Source organism: Pelobates fuscus, chromosome 12 (genome assembly GCF_036172605.1).
Source record: "Pelobates fuscus isolate aPelFus1 chromosome 12, aPelFus1.pri, whole genome shotgun sequence".
In the NCBI taxonomy this organism is placed as follows: Eukaryota; Metazoa; Chordata; class Amphibia; order Anura; family Pelobatidae; genus Pelobates; species Pelobates fuscus.
The window spans coordinates 113442336-113462592 of record NC_086328.1 but is presented as its reverse complement, the minus strand read 5'-3'; the positions used below and the strand labels follow the sequence as shown (position 1 = coordinate 113462592).

The window sequence follows — 20257 nt, the reverse complement described above, 5'->3', positions numbered from 1 at the left end:
TATTCTCTTCTGAGATAGGATTTAAAGAATATCAAATCCACTGTAGTGTGTCCGAAGTCCTCTCATTGGGTAGACTGGGATGGGATCCGAAGCATCTCGGATCCTCCTGACAGCACTAAGGAAACTGACCTGGCAGAGGTACTAGGTCTGACTACAGGCCTTCCATCATAAAAAAAGCCCAGGATTTTTTGTTTGCATAGGCATGCTTAAACAAACACTACAGGGTTAGGAATACAAAAGTGTATTTCTAAGGCTATAGGGCCCCTGTTACAAGTTATACACAGCCCACACCCCTGAGTGCAATAAAAATAAATACAATAAAGCTTTACTTACCTTTTCCAGTGCTGAGGTTCCCTCGTTGTATTGCTTGTTTACTTTCACAAACAAAAGGAAAAATGCAGTGAATTGCTGTCTGTTATCTGTTTTTTTTTGTATATTTTACCATATTTAATGCTAGTTGTGATCGGATACCTTTTCAGTGTATCTTGTATGTACTGCATAAAACCACTGAATACAGATATTGACATTAGATCTCATGGGGTCCTATTCAGGTTAGGCTTTCAACCCTCTCGTTTCATTCTTCACCTCGGTATGGAGAATGGGGACAAGCAAATGATGGTTCTGGGCCCCTGTCTAACTCCTGGGCCCTAGGCAGCTGCCTAAGGTCACTTAATGATTATTCAGAAATTATAAACCTTCTGCACAAATTCTTGAAATGTTTCATAAGACCCCCAAATGTACAGTACCACCTCTTTTTGTTTCGCCATATCTCCAGCATAATTGTGTTACTTTTATACATGACAAATAACCTCGCTGGTACTAAGTAATATCTATATAAAATCTAAAGCTCTGTGTGGGCATGATTCTCTAGCATTGAAACAGGGATGCCTAAAGTGGGTGTTGCCAAAAAGATAGATAAAAAAAAAAAAAAAAAAAAAGATGATATATATATATATATATATATATTCTATATCAGGGGTGGGCAACCTTTTAGCAGCACTGTGCCGATATAGGATTGTGATGTCCCATAGTGTGCCAATCCTATTTTTTTTTTAATTGAGGTGTGTATGTTGCCATATTCTGCTTGTGTTATTTATACTGTAATTGCTTTGTATCATTCTATTTGTGTGTATATGAGCTATTAGATTGAATGTGTTCATTAGTAATTTATGGTATCGTGTATGATACATATAAATGTGGGCTGTGTATGAGGGCTGCTTGTGGAATTGTGTGTGGATGGATATGTCACATTGTGTGTTTGGTATGGGTGTGGGCTGTTTGGAGTATTGCATGTGAGAGGCTGCATGTGGGGTTGTGTGCATGTATGTGGATTGTTAGCGGGTTATGTTTGTGTGGATTGTGTGTATGTTTGTGTGTGGGCTGTTCGTATTATTTGTATGAGGGGAGGGTTATTCTGCATTTCTGTGTATATCTAGCAGTGTGGGTGGCTTCCCTGGGTTCCAGTGGGGACCAGGCTGGCCAGGTACAGGTCAAGGACAGGAGCTGCAACAGCAGCTGCAGGCTGCTCTACTACAGTGTGGATTCCCATTCACAAGTGCTGGGAGGAAGTGATCTGAGATGTGTGCTGCAATGCATAAATTGAGGATTGTCCTTCACCACCTTTTCGTATTAGCAGATATCTGAAGTTTCACTGGGACTTCTGATAGGCCAGAGCCTGTTTGGCTCTAGCAGCCTTGAGTACCGTGCAAAGACACCTTGAGTGCCGTGCATGGCACTAGTGCTATAGGTTGCCTACCCCTGTTCTAGATAGACATTCCACTTCAAATTTGTCCCTGGAGATAAATGAATACATACAGATACTGGTAATTAATATAGCTTCTTTATTTGTACAATTTGTGTGGAATGTGAGACTGTGAAACACATGGATCAATCAGCAGATTTTATTAAATGTATTTTTAAATGAGTGTTACTGTGGAACAGATAGAATTGGACCAGGGGGAAGTAACCACATCCCATGGCGCTCAGCCAGTCGGTATGATGTGAGGGGTGCGGTTACCTATCCCTGGCTGGGGTAACCCCTATCTTAAACATTTATAAAGTGCAGTGATTTTTTTTTTTGCCATATTTTTCAAACTACATTAGAACTTTTCTTATCCCTCACAGAGACTGTAATAATTTGCTTTAAAGATAGTGATCGATGATGGTTTGTTTACAATGAATTATGGAAACTGCAACAAAATGTCTGCTCTATAGGTGGAAAACCGACAGACATTCTATAATAACAAGAGTTATTATTGTTAAAATCTTTATATATGTATATCAAGCATTTCATGTGCTCTGGGAAAGGGCTGTCATGCTAAATGTCAAGGGGAAAAGTAACAGCAGATGTAGTAGATGCATGGAGTAGCAGCACCCAACAAAGTGGGTAATGAGGTGGATAGAGAGGTGTTTTAGGCAGATGGTGTCCTTTTGTGGCATTTCTGGACTACAACTAGGGTTGCTCGAGTCATCATGTGTTTCCTTGACACATATCACTTCTTCATGCTGACAGGCAGTGCAAATGCACATATGTTTCGCATGGAGGATGGGAGTAGGGAGGTGACGCAGACTATACGTAGACTATACTATGTTGTCACAAAGGTCAGCTGCCTTGAACAGGCAATTATATTAAACATTCTTCTTAAACCGAAAGCTGCACAAGAAGCAGATTACATCACTATTTCCTCAACACAAATACCGCAAGTAACAAAATGGTTAACTGTTTCATTTCCAAAGTGAGTTCTAATTGTCTGGTTGTTGTTTGACGCATCCTGTGGCATGAACCTACTCTGCTGGTTACAGAATATGCGAGGCATTTCATTAGGTTACAATGCTCGCCTTAAAAAGAAGGCGGTTTATGTCGAACGAAATGTTGTGCCCTTCATTTAGAATGGGCAAGGGACCTTTAAGATCACCATTAGGAATGGGGTCGCTCACATAGTTCACCGAAAGTTTGATAAAAGGGTTTTAAACACATAGCTTGGCCTTCTATCAGAGGCCGCGGTGAAAAAGTTCAGATGGCTTAATGTGCCAGTAGCAATAGCAAGCTTACAAAATCCAAATGGTAAATTATGAATTTATGGACTTATTTACCACCGTTTGAGCTGCTTTATATTAATGCTGCTATTATTTGAAATTAACTTGTTTTGATTTTTATGTGTTTTTATGATTAATTGAGAGTTGTATCAAATAAACAGCCTGTTTTGTTATCATGTAATTTTAGTTTTGTGGGCATTTTTAAGCACGCATATAACTTGACCATTTTTCCCCCAATATAAAAACATTGGTCCCCCCCCCCCCCCCCCCCCGCTTTCTTTTCCCACCTTCCCTTGCTGTGCAGCCTCATTAATACACACTGTTCAATATTTTTACATAGTAGGTTTAAGGTTTACCTACGGAGGACTACTACCTTTAGGGTGAATAGTGAATATACTCTTTTATATAGTTGCTCTAAATTATTCTACCAGTGATTTTTTTTCTCTCTTCTTTTGTATTCACATCCAATAATCCCTTTCATATTGAAAGCTTCCATCCGAGATGTTAGGATTCAACACACTGAATCTGCAAAAATGATTGCAAAAGACCATAGCTGTCCTTGGGGACCAGCAAGATGCTAGTCAAAGGAATATTCCAAACAACAAACCACTACAGTCTGCTGTAGGGGTCATGGTGCCAGAGGTTCCCTGGTGAAAATTCCAATGTCATTTCTCAAACTATTTTACAATGGTTTGACATCTTGCCTGGGTCTTACTGTGTGCCTGCAGCCTCTGCTTCCGGTATTGGTTGCAGGAGAATCCACTGAGTTCTAAACAGGGCAGTGCAGGGCACTACAGTCTGCTGTAGGGGTCCTGGTGCCAGAAGTTCCCTGGTGAAAATTCCAATGTCATTTCTCAAACTATTTTACAATGGTTTGACATCTTGCCTGGGTCTTACTGTGTGCCTGCAGCCTCTGCTTCCGGTATTCGTTGCAGGAGAATCCACTGAGTTCTAAACAGGGCAGTGCAGGGCACTACAGTCTGCTGTAGGGGTCATGGTGCCAGAAGTTCCCTGGTGAAAATTCCAATGTCATTTCTCAAACTATTTTACAATGGTTTGACATCTTGCCAGGAAAGGTAAAAGGATCTTAACACGTATAGCTTGGAGGAAAGACGAGACAGGGGGGATATGATTTAAATACATAAAGGGAATCAACACAGTAAAGGAGGAGACCATATTTAAAAGAAGAAAAAGTACCACAACAAGAGGACATAGTCTTAAATTAGAGGGGCAAAGGTTTAAAAATAATATCAGGAAGTATTACTTTACTGAGAGGGTAGTGGATGCATGGAATTGCCTTCCAGCTGAAGTGGTAGAGGTTAACACAGTAAAGGAGTTTAAGCATGCCTGGGATAGGCATAAGGCTATCCTAACTATAAGATAAGGCCAGGGACTAATGAAAGTATTTAGAAAATTGGGCAGACGAGATGGGCCGAATGGTTCTTATCTGCCGTCACATTCTATGTTTCTATGTTGCCTGGGTCTTACTGTGTGGTCATGGTGCCAGAAGTTCCCTGGTGAATATTCCAATGTCATTTCTCAAACTATTTTACAATGGTTTGACATCTTGCCTGGGTCTTAATGTGTGCCTGCAGCCTCTGCTTCCGGTATTCGTTGCAGGAGAATCCACTGAGTTCTAAACAGGGCAGTGCAGGGCAGTGGTGCTTAGAATAAAGATGTGGTGCGAGTGCCCAGAGGACTTAGGTAAGTTGTCATACTGTGCTAAAATGTTTTGGCAATTCTACTGGGGTGGAACCAAGTCACTCCTGGCACCGTAATCACTAGAGCGAGATGGATTAGTTATGATTCTTGAAGAGTTCCATTAACAAGAGTGGCTGAAGGGTAGAACCCCCAGCTTCTTTAATACTTCAACTGCTATATCCTGTTTTATTTTCATTTCTATACTCGAGAAATTCACGCTGAAACCTGAAGATAAACAGCCAAGTGATCCATTGACCCGGGACACCTATCTACAAAGGACCAGAATCACCCACATATCCACAGGCGGGTATCATACCGCCCAGGCGTAAACATCTGGAGCTGATCATAAGTTCCAGATAATTGTGAGTGTTTTTCATTTATTCTGATATTCACCAGTCTAAAGAAATATTACACTATATTTGATTTCCTGCTCTTTTTTTTTTTTTTTTTTATATATACCACGGAATACCTGTACGGGTCTGAGAGCACCCTCAAAGCACTGCTTCCCTACACCCCTTTTCAATATCACCTATTCTACGGCCAGAAAGAAGAGACTCTGGTTTGGGAAGTACCAGCTGCCAAATTTATACAAAACAAGCACCAGAAATCTTATCTAATTAGTCCATAAAAACTATGTTCTATCCAACTGCTGCAGGAAGGATATTACTTGGAGGGTTAATTCAACCACTATGACTACTTCTGCTTTTGGAAAGCAATCTGTATGTGCAGTGTCTCAGCTTAACGTGTTGCCAATCTGTCACTTTGTGTCGGGGTGTAATTACACACCTGGCACATGTGACTTAGTCAGCCCAAAACTCTGTTCATCACTATACTCTACAAACCGACGACAGATGTAATGAGCTTCTTCCTTTACAGGTAGTAATGTAAGTCCGCCTGCACATAGGAACCTGCTCAGACTGTGCGTGGGGCAGTGCGAATAATGGGTCAAATGTCGGCTCAACCCTCCCATCCTTAATACCTGGTCTTTCCCCTTCCCTTTCCCCTTCACTCACCCTCTGTACAGACCTCCCTCCTTCTCCTTCTCAGTGACTGGGAGGAGGGAGGGATTTAGTGGTGACATGAGCTGTCACTCAGCTCATCTTGCTACTTTTGAAAGTCTTGCACTTTTCTGTGCGTTTGCATGCTGTAGCGTTCAGTGGTCCAACAATGCTTCTCTATGAGAAGCATTTAATTGGACCGCGGACGGGAAGAGGGTGACACCGAGTGACCATGGAAGAGAATGGAAACAATTGTGGAGAAAAATTAATTATGGGGAAAAAAGTGCCAAGTGCTCAATTAGGCATTTTCAGCTTTAAAAAAAAAAGAGTCTACATAGTACAGTATGGTATGTTTTAGCATGAAGAAGTGATGTTTTCTGAAAAACATGATAATCTGACAACACTAGCTGTAGTTCAAAAAAAATTAAACCAGAATACAATTACGTCCTCTAGCGTAGACATAATCAAAACGTTATTATGTAGCCTGATGTTCCACATGAGGTAGGAAACAGATTGTGCATGGTCATTGTTTGGGCTAAGAATAGTCCATTTTGCTTCAGCCAACTTTCATTTTTCTAGAATAATTGTGCTATCTTTCATTATTTAGATATTGAGTGATGAAGTGAGTTGATAATCAAAATACAATATTTAGACTAAAAAAAAAAAATAACAATCTGTAACCATCGGGGAGTAAAAGGATATTTCCAATCTTGTTTCATATCATTAGGATATTGACTATTAATTTGAGTTATAAACATTCATCAATTCAAATAAAAAAAAATGTGAATAAATAGTTTTTAAAATTCAATAGCGATTTTTTTTTCCAGTTTTCAACTTCATTGCCAGCAGATTATCTATAATTATTATGGTGTTTTGCATTTGAAATTTAGGGGATTATGTACTTAACAGTGTACTGTGGAGACTTTAAAATGAGATTAGTGAAACGCTAAAAATTTCACAAAATTCAAGTTCTGTAAATCAGATACCACAATTTACTGTAATAGTGATAATCCCCCAAAGCAAATATGCCAAATAAACAGTAAACTTTCAAGTAGATGAGTGTAACAGATAAATACAACAAATAAAATATACAGAATAAGGTCAACTTTGGCAGTCAATAAGTTGACCAATGCATTTCGCCATTAGTGCATTCACCCAGTATTCTAAGTAATGTAATGTGCATTCCAGGTTGGACAATATATTTTAGCAGCCTGGCGTTGAAGGGGTGGGGAGTTTAAAATCTCATGCTTCTTGTATACAGCCGCACATAATCAAATGTCTGTTGGAGCTGCGTTAACCCTTTGTTGATGCTGCCAGCCATTGAGGTGAGGACAGGGTTAAATGAAAGTCAAGTCAGCTGCAACTGTAACCTTTGCTACTTAAAAACAAAGTTAATGAAAAGTTGGCAGGCAAGGAAAAGGCAAAGAAACAGCCAGTGTCGCAAATTCAGAAGGGAAGCATCCGATGACGAGCGCGAAGTTAGAAATCCGTGACTCGTCAATGTATTGAGATTTCTGAAAAAAGAGAAAAGTTTTATGAAAAGACTATTAACAGACTGATGACCTCATGTCAAACCAAATTAAAGAAACAGTGACAGTTAAAAGGGGAATCACGACTGAATTGCTTCTTTTATAATTATTATTTTAATTTATATAGCGCCAACATATTCTGGAATACGGTTACACAAGGTACGTGAAAGTTAATTTTAAGTAAGAGAAACAAGACGATGTAGCAATGACTGTGCTCAAATGTGCTTTTAGTCTAATGGCAGTGGGGTTTAACTATACAGAAAAAAAAAGCTACAAATACGCATGACAAAAGGAAGATTAGCAACATGCACAAAATCACACTCCAAAATTTGAATTTTTTTCCAGAATCAAACTGCAAATTAGTCTTCAAGTCAGCTGTTCATTTCAATATTTCTGGCCTAAAACATGTGACTTAGTCAGCCCGAAACTCTGTTCATCACCATACTCTACAAACTGACGACAGATGTAATCTGCTTTTTCCTTTGCAGGTAGTAATGTAAGTCCGCCTGCACATAGGAACCTGTTCAGACTGTGCGTGTGGAGGTCCGAATAATAAGTCGGACCTCCACACGCAAATTAGTCTTCAAGTCAGCTGTTTTCATTTCAGTGTTTCTGGCCTTAAACATAAATTTCACTTTGATATTTCAGCACAATTAATTACTTTCCGAATTTCAAATTCTTAGCAAAATAACCAAGCTGCGACTATACAACTTAAAGGGAAACTCCAGTGCCAGGAAAAAAAATCTGTTTTCCTGGCACTGCAGGTTCCCTCTCCCTCCCACCCCCCAATCCCCAGGTGCTGAAGGGGTGAAAACCCCTTCAGTAACTTACCAGAGGCAGCGACGATGTCCCACGTCGTTGCTTCTTCCTCCGCCGCCGCTCCTCCTCTGCATTGTGTCGGCCGGTGGGCAAGACTGATCCCGCCCACCGTCCGGGGAGACCTAATGCGCATGTGCGGCAATGCCGTGCATGCACGGCAATGCCGCACATGCGCATTAGCGCTCCCCATAGGAAAGCATTTCAATGCTTTCCTATGGGTAAATGAGCGACGCTGGAGGTCCTCACACAGGGGACATCCAGCGACGCTCTAGCACAGGTTTTCTGTGCTATGATCCAGGAAGTGCCCTCTAGTGGCACTAGTAGACAGCCACTAGAGGTGGAGTTAACCCTGCAAGGTAATTATTGCAGTTTATAAAAAACTGCAATATTTACAGTTGCAGGGTTAAGAGTAGTGGGAGTTGGCACCCAGACCACTCCAATGGGCAGAAGTGGTCTGGGTGCCTGGAGTGTCCCTTTAAATGGTCACTATAGTCTCCAAGACAAATGTGAAATATAGTGCATTAAAAAAAACTAATTGACACATTTATGAGAAAATAGCTGATTTGGCATGAAGAAAAATCTTCAGTTAAAGGGACACTATTGTCACCAAAACAACTTTGGTTAATGAAGCAGTTTTGGTGTATAGACCATGCCCTGAAATCTCACTGCTCAATTCTCTGACATTTAGGAGTCAAATCACTTTGTTTATGCAGCCCTAGCCATACCTCCCTGCATGTAACAGCTGAATACAAATATATATATATATTTTTTTCATGCAGTCACAGCCAGGGGAGGTGTGCCTGGGGCAGCATAAACAGAAACAAAAGTGATTTAACTCCTAAATAGCAGTGAATTGAGCAGTGAGACTTCAGGGCATGGTCTATACACAAAACCTGCTTCAATAAGCTTGGTTTGGTGACGATAGTGTCCCTTTAACTGAAGATTTCGCTTTTTTCCAAATCAGCTATTTTAGCATATATTATGTAATTTATTTTTTAATTCACTACATTTCAGTAAACATCAAAATAAAAGGTGTACGGGGCGTGGCTTGGAGGCCGAGAGGAATGGCAGCTTAACCCGAGAGCTCCCCGCAGGCTTATCTCGAATCCTCGTCCATCCACTCCCTACAAATACAAAATGGGCAAAACACAACGCTCATCACACGCTGGTAAGCCCGCAGACACAACCAAGGGCACCCCGGCGTCCACATTGCACAAATACCTGAAAACCCCGGCGGACCTGGCTTCACAGGCCTCGACGGATTCCGGGACCTCGTGGGCCTCGCGCCCTCACTCCCCTAACACAGAGCCCTGCACGGAATCCCCCGACATCAACCCCCACCCGGAGAACACACCGGACTGGGTGACTTTAATCCGGGCACTACCCACCAAGGCAGACCTCAAGGAGGCGAACTCTGAGCTCCGAAACTCCATCACGGCAGAGCTCCACTCCCTCCGAGAAGAACTGCAGGGCCTGCACCAAAAGGTATCCCAGCTGGAAGCGGACAGTGATCATCTGTCTGCCACACAAAACGCCACTACGAATACCCTAAAGGTACATGAGGCACAACTACGCCAGATGGCCCTGCACCTCGAAGACCTGGACAATAGGGGACGCAGACAAAATATCCGGGTTAGGGGGATTCCGGAAGACCTGGATCAGAAAAACTCCGAACCGCGCAACGCTCACGGGACTATTTAACAGGCTCCTCGGACGGCCTGAAACCACGCACATCGAATTTGTGCGGGCACATAGGGCCCTGAGACCCAGGGGCCCCCCGGAGTCCCCTCCCAGAGACACAATCTGCTGCCTAGCGAGTTACCAATTAAATGAGGACATCCTGAGACAGGCCCGAGACACAGACCGGGTCCTGTTGAACGGCACACCCCTACAACTGTACCCCGACCTGTCGCCAGCAACACTGGCCTACAGAAGGACACTTAAACCCCTGACTCGTGTCCTACAATCTAACAAAATACGTTACCGATGGACTTATCCCTCAGGACTACAAGCTTCCACTCCCAGTGGCCTATTTGTGGTGAAAACCCCAGAAGACCTAGCAGACCTGACTACTGAACTGCAACTACCACCTATTCAGCTCACATGGCCAGACCCGATGTCATTCTACTCCTTCCACCCCGGAACGGTCTCACAACCCCGCAGACAACGGAGATCCAGAGCCCAGACCATACGCCAATCAGGAGCAACCTCTTATGCCGAGAGACATTTCTACCTCTGATTCCAACCGCAGGTATTTAATACGCTTCATGAACTCAGAGACTGTGATCACCCATGCATCACACACGAGACTTTTTCCTTTTGTTTCAATAGACTCCATTCGACTCATTACAACAAGTAACGGGGGGGGGGAGGGGGGAGGATGGGGGGGGGGAAGGGGGGGATGGGGGGGAGGGGAGCTAAATGCCTTGAGGCAGCCTGGGACCCCGCCAGAGGCACAACTCCGTGAGAGACAGGTAGCTCACATCCGAGCACTCTAACCGGCCCACCATCAATACCCCCTAGACCAGACCCACGACCTAAGTCGACCTTTGAGAGCCCCCCTGGCGGAGGGGCGAGGAGGGCGTTTCCTGGCTGGACCGTACCGCGGAGGTAATACCGCCCTGTAAGGAATCGGTGGGGGAGCAGTGGCGGAGGCCGATGCCGGTGCGGTTCACCTGGGGCACGACCCCCCTCCTAGATAGCAATAGGGAAGATAACTCAGCACTAAAACCAGAGGGCGGAGGACGAATATAGGGCCTACCTCAACCTAGGGATGGGTGCAAGAAACAAAGGAATGCAAACTTGGAATCTGAACCCACCCCCGACAACCGCTAATATCACGGACGGGGTACCCCCTCCCACCCACACCATGAGAGTCGCATAGTGTCCTAACCCCCACACAGAATCAGGGAACGTAAAGGAACTTATAACCGTAAAGTAGCATGGGAAGGTCGAGACCAATCCCGAGGAATGGGGAAGCGGGACTTTTCTCTGGTAGATAAATTGCTCAAAATACTTGTTTAATATGTTCATTTAAAATGTTATTATTTGTTGTTGCTCACCGACTTGCCCACCGGGCTACACGCCACACCAAAACCAAACGCCCGACGAAACAAACCCTACCCACTGAGAGCCTCCGGCTAGTACGAGTTTAGGACGAGGATGAAACAAACACCCACCCACCGCCCACACTTGAAGCCGCAGGGGAGTCGGAGGTTCCAGACGAGGCCCGGCGCACGAGAGCCCAGGGTGTGAGGGCACGGGAGGCCACACAACCCCGGGAGTCCCGGGCGGGACTCGTACGGAAACCCTCGACCTCCTCCGCTTTCCCCAATAGGAATAGAGCGCCCACAGATAGGTGGACGGGACTTGGTGGACCACTGGTGGACCCCACCACTCCTTGTCCCCCGACGCTCGACCCCTAAACAGCCACCACCGAGTGACTGATTGGTTCATTGTACATAGTTTCCCCACCCAGATTCCCATCCCCTTCCTGCCCCGTACCTGTCCCCCCCCCTCCCCCCTCCCTCCGTTCCTTCCCCTACCGGACGACCCGACTGACCCACGACACGCACTGACTGGACCCAACACAGACAAGTGTACACACTCCACGATGACCGACGGATCACTATTACCGTGCGACCTCACTGTCCTCTCCATAAATGCCAAAGGGCTTAACAAACCGGAGAAAAGGTCAGGGGCACTGAGGGACTTTCACTCGCAGAAAGCATCCGTAGTAATGATACAGGAGACCCACTTTAGAGACGGGGACAGGCCCAAGCTGACCAACCATCACTTCCCAACAGGGTACTACAGTGACTTCCACGAGGGGAAATCCAGGGGGGTGGCGATACTGTTTAATAAGAAAATACCGTTCGTTGAGAAGGCAAGCATGACCGACCGGGAAGGGAGATACCTCTTTGTAAAAGGCACAGTGTCCGACCACCTTTACACCTTTGCCACTTTGTACGCACCGAACAACAAACATCACCGCTACCTTAAAAGCACTTTGCGGAAACTTCACGCTTTCGCAGAGGGGGTCCTCATAATAGGGGGCGACTTGAACATTGCCATGGACCCAACCTGGGACAGCTCCACGGGCACCTCCCACCTCCCCAGACAACACCTTAGAGCAATAACCTCCCTACTGAATAGACACAGACTAATTGACTGCTGGAGAGCACACCACCCGGACGAACGGGACTACACATTCTACTCCCATCCCCACCGGACATACACTCGCATAGACTACTTTCTCACCACACACTATCACCTCTCCTTAATACGAGACACGAAGATAGGAGTAGCGACCTGGTCGGACCACGCCCCAGTCCTTATCACCCTCCGATCCCCGCTTCTTAGACCCGCAATAACCAAATGGAGACTAAACGAATACCTGCTATCACGCCAAGACATGACCGCACACTTTAGTAAAGTTTTGACCGAATACTTTCAGGACAACGCACCAGAGGACACCTCACCGACAATCAGATGGGAAGCACACAAAAGCGTCATACGGGGACACTTCATACAAAAGGGTGCAGAACTCAAGAAACAACGGGAAGCCCGAATCACAGAACTCATAGCGGACATACACAAACAAGACACGCTTCACAAACAAAAACAATCCCCAGCCCACCACACACAACTCCTACAACTGCGACGAGACCTGACCTCCCTGATCCAGTCCAAACATCATAGAGAAGCCCTCAGGCATAGGGCCTTTTTTTCCCTACACGGCAATAAGAGTGGCAAGCTCTTAGCCAGAATGCTGGCGAAACGACGCCAAATGACATACCTCAATAAAATAAGAGACAAACAGGGAGTGACGCGCCGCCTACCGTCCGAAATCATGCAAACGATAAGAACCTACTACTCAGAACTCTACTCGCTTCCCCGACCGACGTCGGAGACAGCGGCCGCCCACCTAAAAGACTCCATCCGACAATACCTACTGACCCATAAACTACCCACACTAGATCAACAGGTGGCAGACCAGCTTGATGAACCCTTCTCAATTGAGGAGCTGTTGGGGGCGATTAAAGGAACTAAACCTGGCAAGAGTCCGGGTCCCGACGGCCTGCCTCTCTGCTACTACAAGCACTTCGCAGATAAATTGTACCAACCTATGCTGGCCTCCTTTAACGCGATTAGAGAAGGTCACCATTTCCCCAAACAGGCGTTGACAGCACACATTACTATCATTCCAAAGGAGGGCAAGGACGCGGAGCACTGCGGGAACTACAGGCCCATCTCCCTCATCAATTGCGATATTAAGTTGATGGCGAAGATGCTTGCCGGACGCCTGCAACCGCACATCCCCTCACTGGTACACCCCGAACAAGTCGGATTTGTCACAGACCGTGAAGCGAGAGACAATACCATTCGAACCCTTGCCCTTATGCATAACAAGACCTGCGATGCCGGAGGCCTTCTCCTTCTGTCCACGGACGCGGAGAAGGCCTTCGACAGAGTGGGATGGGAGTACCTATTCCAGATCCTGGGTCAAATAGGACTGGGACCCCACATGCAGGACTGGATCACAGCCATGTATGACGGGCCCACGGCTCATGTCTGTCAGGGTACCTGAGGTCTCTACCTCTGAAAGAGGTAGAGACTTAGTAGCTTATCCTTCCGGCAGGGCTGCTTCTCCCATCCCTCGCGGCTCTCCTAGTCACGCACACGCCGGCCGCGAGGGATCCGTCCCCTTTTATAACTTCACGCACAGTGCTCGACGTCATGACGTCAGTCCGGACCGACCTGTCACTCAATTGACTGGTAACCAGTCAGGACTCGTCGGAGGCGGGTCTACTCACTGATCCAGGGTATTTAACTCTGTTTCTCCCATTCATTCATTGCCCTGTCGTGGTTCTAGTCAGCCTAGTCACACAGTGCTCTTGTTTTCTCTTGTCTTTTGGTTCTGACCCGGCTTTGTTATTACTTACCTGTCTTTCCGTTATCCTTGACCCGGCTTGTCTCTCGCTTACCTGTCTTCTCGTTCCCTCGACCTCGGCTTGTCCCTGACCATTCTATACGTAGTATTACGTTAAGTCCGGCCATTCTAAGGTCCGGTATACGTATCTGCTACTCTTTGTACTCTGCGTGTTGGATCCCTGACCCGATCCTGACATTACGACAGGGCCATGGATCCTGCAGGTACAAATTGTCAGCTTGGTTCTCCTGATCCTAGGTTTGACGCCATGGAGCATAGGATGGATCAGATGGCACTAGCACTACAGGCGTTACTATCACGTCCTATTAATCCACCTGAGGAGATGCGTAATACTTCTGTTCCTCCTGTGGGTTCAGGGCTAGAGGTAGCTACTGTAGGTGCTTCTTCCCGAGTTACCCCACCTGTACGTTATGCTGGTTCTCCGGAGAGGTGTCGTGGCTTTCTGAACCAGATCAGTATCCATTTCGAGCTACAACCCCGTTCCTACCCTACTGATAGGGCAAAAGTGGGATTTATTATCACCTTACTCATTGAGAAGGCTCTGAGATGGGCGAATCCGTTGTGGGAGAATGATAATCCATTAGTCTATAACTATAATGCCTTTGTAGCTGCTTTTAAAAGAACTTTTGACCCCCCTGGCAGGAAGGTCAATGCAGCTAGATTACTGTTGCGCCTTAGACAAGACAACCGAACACTTGTGGATTACGCACTAGAGTTCAGGTCTTTGGCGGCAGAGGTGAAGTGGAATGAACAGGCTTATATAGACGTATTTTTAAATGGATTATCCGATGTAATACTTGAGGAGGTAGCGACAAGAGAGCTTCCCGAGAACTTGGAGGACTTAATTTCCTTTATATCTCGCATTGACGAACGTCTAAGGGAGAGACAGAGACCGGTAGATCTTCCTTTAGACTAGCTCCATCATTTCACAGTCCTGAAACCAAAACTCCACAGTTTCCAGAACCTATGCAGTTAGGCCTTACTCGCCTGTCAGAGGAGGAGAGACAGTACAGGAGAAGGAAGGGACTGTGTATGTATTGTGGAGTCAGAGGTCACTTACGTTTGAACTGTCCCAGTCGTCCGGGAAACGCTCGCACTTAAGTTTCTCTAGAGGACAGACCTTGGGTGTTTCGATTTTGTCCTCTACTCATAACTACAAAGAACATAGGCTTCTATTACCTGTCTCTTTAACTTGGGAGAAGGGAACCTTAGAGACTATGGCATTGATAGACTCCGGAGCTGCTGAGAGCTTTATCGATCAAGTTTTTCTCACCAAACACGCTATCCCATCCCAGTTAAGGAAGACACCCTTGGCTGTTGAAGCCATTGATGGTAGACCTTTAGTTGAGCCTGTGATTTTCCGGGAGACCACACCTCTTAACTTAACTACTGGCATTCTACACAAGGAGGAGATATCTCTACTACTCATTTCATCTCCTTCTGTTCCCATAGTCCTGGGATACTCCTGGCTTAAGAGACATAACCCCATTATAGATTGGAAATCAGGGGAAATAATTTCGTGGGGTCAGGGTTGTCAAGAGAGTTGTTTAAAGAAAGTGTCACCCCTCTGTAGTGTTAACACACTTAATAACTCTACCGACTCTACTAAATTACAGATACCGTCCTTGTATCTAGATTTAAAGGCGGTATTTGACAAAGGAAACGGCCTTACCACCACATAGGCCGTTTGATTGCAAAATTAATTTACTTCCTGGTACTATGCCTCCCAGGGGTCATGTATACCCTTTGTCTACGAATGAGAACTTAGTCTTAGAGGAGTATATTCGTGAAAACCTAGACAAAGGGTTCATTAGGAGATCCTCCTCCCCTGCTGGGGCTGGATTTTTTTTTGTTAAAAAGAAGGATGGTTCTTTAAGACCTTGCATTGACTACCGAGGCCTGAACAAGATAACCATTAGAAATGCCTATCCGATTCCCTTGATCACCGAGCTTTTTGATCGATTAAAGTGTTCTAAGATTTTCACTAAGTTAGACCTTAGAGGTGCTTATAACTTGGTGAGAATTCAGCAGGGACACGAGTGGATGACTGCGTTCAATACTCGATATGGGCACTATGAGAATACTGTAATACCTTTTGGTCTCTGTAATGCCCCGGCGGTATTTCAGGATCTAATTAATGAGATTCTTAGGGAGTTTCAACATGACTGTGTTATTGTATACCTCGATGATATACTTATACATTCCAGGGATATTGAGACTCACCACGGACAGGTCAGAAGGGTTTTACACAAACTTCTTCAGCATGGCTTGTACTGCAAATTAGAGAAATGCAGCTTTGATCAATCCCAAACTACCTTTCTTGGTTACGTGATTTCTGGAGAGGGGTTTGAAATGGATCCGGAGAAGCTGCAATCCATTTTAGATTGGCCTTTACCTAAGGGTCTCAAGGCTATTCAGAGATTTATTGGTTTCTCTAATTACTACAGACGTTTCATTAAGGGATACTCCTCTATCATTGCTCCCATCACCAATATGACCAGACAAGGGGCTGATACTAAGAATTGGTCTACTGAAGCACTTCTGGCTTTTAAGACTCTCAAGGAGCTGTTTGCTTCCGCACCAATTTTAGTTCACCCTGATACTACTCTCCCTTTCCTACTCGAAGTTGACGCTTCTGAGACAGGTATAGGTGCCATTCTGTCCCAAAGGTTGGGTGTGGATAAACCATTACATCCATGTGGGTACTTTTCCAAAAAATTATCAGGTACTGAGAGCAGATATGACATTGGTGACAGGGAACTCCTAGCGGTTATCATGGCCTTAAAGGAGTGGAGACATTTATTGGAGGGGACTTTGCATCCTGTCACTATTTTGACAGATCATAAAAACTTATCCTATATTGGGGAGGCTAAACGATTATCATCGAGACAGGCTCGTTGGTCTATATTCCTCACTCACTTCAACTACATACTCACATATAGGCCTGGTTCTAAGAATTCTAAAGCTGATGCCTTGTCTCGCCAATATGAACCTTCTGCCATATCTGAGCCGGTTTTGTCCTCTATTGTACCCAAGTGTAACATTATCGCTAACACTACTCTCAAAATCCATTCCCCGCTTCTTGATCAGATCAGGAGCTTGCAGCATCTGGCACCTAGACTGACTCCTGCGTCTAGACACTTCGTTCCGCCTGAACTCCAACTGGAGCTCTTACAGTGTCTTCACGAGAGTAAGGTGGCTGGTCATCCGGGCGTCCGCAAAACATATTCCTTGATCTCTAAGGATTTCTGGTGGCCTTCGTTACGGAGGGATATTAAGGATTTTATCGGAGCCTGTGAGGTCTGTACTAAGACTAAACTACCACATTCGCTTCCTTGTGGCCTTCTACATCCTCTGGAAGTCCCAGAGAAACCTTGGTCCTGTGTGGCGATGGACTTTATTGTGGATTTGCCGGTTTCGAAAAGGCACACTGTTATTCTCACGGTGGTCGATAGGTTTACCAAGATGGCACATTTAGTACCTTTACCTAAACTTCCGACTTCTCCTGAATTGGCGGAGATATTTGCTAAAGAAATTTTTCGCCTGCATGGGATACCTTCTGAAATTATTTCTGATAGAGGCTCCCAATTTGTTTCACGTTTCTGGAGATCATTCTGTTCTCAATTAGGCATCAAATTGAATTTTTCTTCCGCTTACCATCCTCAGTCTAACGGAGCTGCCGAACGTACCAACCAAAAAATTGAGCAATATTTACGTTGTTTTGTTTCTGAACACCAGGATGATTGGGTCGGTTTGATTCCTTGGGCGGAGTTTGCGCACAACAATCTCGTGTGTGACTCTACTCATTCAAGCCCCTTCTTCATGAACTATGGCTTTCATTCATCTATTCTTCCCTCGGTTTCTCCTTCCCAAGGAGTACCATCGGTTGATGTCCATGTTGCCAATTTGAGGAAGTTGTGGGATCAGACTCGACAAATTCTTCTACACAATTCTATGCTGGTTAAGAGACACGCTGATAAACGTAGAAGGGCGGCTCCGAGTTTTGTTCCAGGTGATAGAGTTTGGTTAAGTACTAGGAATATTCGGCTTAAAGTTCCTTCCATGAAATTCGCTCCTCGTTATATTGGTCCCTACAGGATCTTGACTCGAATTAACCCAGTGGCGTATCGTCTAGCTCTCCCAGCTGCCTTACGCATCCCGAACTCCTTTCACGTTTCATTGCTGAAACCTCTAGTCTGTAACAGATTCTCCTCCACGATCGCCCCTCCTCGCTCTGTTCAGGTGGAGGGTCAGGAGGAGTATGAGGTTAACTCCATCATTTATTCTCGTATCTCCCGGGGCAGAGTACAATATTTGGTTGACTGGAAGGGTTATGGTCCTGAGGAGAGGAGTTGGGTACCACAAGAGGATGTTCATGCTCCTCGCCTTCGCAGGGCGTTTCACTCCCGCTTTCCGTCTCGCCCTGGTTCCTTCCGCCCGGTGGGCGTATCTGAGAGGGGGGGTACTGTCAGGGTACCTGAGGTCTCTACCTCCGAAAGAGGTAGAGACTTAGTAGCTTATCCTTCCGGCAGGGCTGCTTCTCCCATCCCTCGCGGCTCTCCTAGTCACTCACACGCCGGCCGCGAGGGATCCGTCCCCTTTTATAACTTCACGCACAGTGCTCGACGTCATGACGTCAGTCCGGACCGACCTGTCACTCAATTGACTGGTAACCAGTCAGGACTCGTCGGAGGCGGGTCTACTCACTGATCCAGGGTATTTAACTCTGTTTCTCCCATTCACTCATTGCCCTGTCGTGGTTCTAGTCAGCCTAGTCACACAGTGCTCTTGTTTTCTCGTCTTTTGGTTCTGACCCGGCTTTGTTATTACTTACCTGTCTTTCCGTTATCCTTGACCCGGCTTGTCTCTCGCTTACCTGTCTTCTCGTTCCCTCGACCTCGGCTTGTCCCAGACCATTCTATACGTAGTATTACGTTAAGTCCGGCCATTCTAAGGTCCGGTATACGTATCTGCTACTCTTTGTACTCTGCGTGTTGGATCCCTGACCCGATCCTGACAATGTCATAGTGAACGGGGCACTGACGGACGAGTTTCCGATACACAACGGCACCCGTCAGGGTTGCCCACTTTCCCCACTGCTCTTCGTCCTTGCCCTTGAACCCTTTATGATAGCCATCAGGGAACACCACGACATAACGGGCATACACACAGGAGACACACATCACAAAGTGGCCGCCTACGCGGATGACCTCCTCTTTTATGTCACGAAACCGGAGATCTCTCTCCCCAATATTCTGCAAGCCTTCAAGACATTCGGACACATTTCCAACCTCAAAATAAACTACTCCAAATCCCATATACTGAATGTAGACCTACCCGACAACAGGACCTCCCCCATCCGCCCTAGCTTCCCATTCCAATGGGCAGAACACAAAATACGTTACCTAGGTACATGGCTAACCAGACAGAAAGAAGACATATACAAAGAAAACTTCACCCCTATGTTGAACACATTCAAGAGAGAACTAGCCGAGTGGTCCCACCCACATACTTCGTGGCTGGGAAGGGTTCAGGTAATTAAAATGAACCTTCTCCCACGATTACTTTACTTATTCCAGACACTCCCTATAACAATCCCTAAAAGATTTTTCACTGCCTTACGCACGCTGACAAGTGCCTATATATGGAACGGGAAACGACCACGTCTCAAGTACCAGACCCTCACTCTACCTAAGGAGAGGGGGGGGTTGGCCATCCCCGACTTCTATCTATATTACACAGCAGGACACCTACGGAGAGTCTTAGACTGGACCAAGACTAACGTCCACAAACAATGGAAAACGGCGGAAGAGACAGAGACAGCAGGGCCAGTGTCGACCCTACCATGGTGCTCCGGAGGCGGCCTGGGCCGGGGATGCTCCTCGCTGGCACAACATACCCTACGGGTATGGCATAGAGCGTCCCGGGTACATGGCCTCACCCGACACCCCTCACCCTTACTACCACTCATCCATGACCGGGACTTCCCACCAGGTCTAGATCCGAGGGCCTTCAGGGACCTCATCCACAAACCAATCCCCAGACTACACCACATATACACGCATAACGGACGGAAGACACTCACGCAACTGACGGAATGCACGCACCCCACATTCATGCAAACCTTCAAATACAAACAACTTTCGAACTACATTGACTCACTGCCCGGAGGACATAACCACGCTAGGGAACCGACCACCTTCGAGGATCATTGTATCCAA

At 45.8% G+C, this 20257-nt stretch overlaps 1 protein-coding gene across 2 annotated transcripts in view; it reads right to left on the bottom strand.

Annotated features, from left to right (window-relative positions):
• Positions 1-6704: 6704 nt before the first annotated feature.
• Positions 6705-20257, bottom strand: part of OSBPL5 (oxysterol binding protein like 5) — a 188243-nt gene continuing 174690 nt past the window's right edge. For both annotated transcript variants that reach the window (XM_063438810.1, XM_063438811.1), the window contains exon 22: positions 6705-7249. In XM_063438810.1, coding sequence (XP_063294880.1) covers positions 7111-7249 — 139 coding nt within the window. In that variant the 3' untranslated portion in view covers positions 6705-7110. The remainder of the gene's footprint in view (positions 7250-20257) is intronic.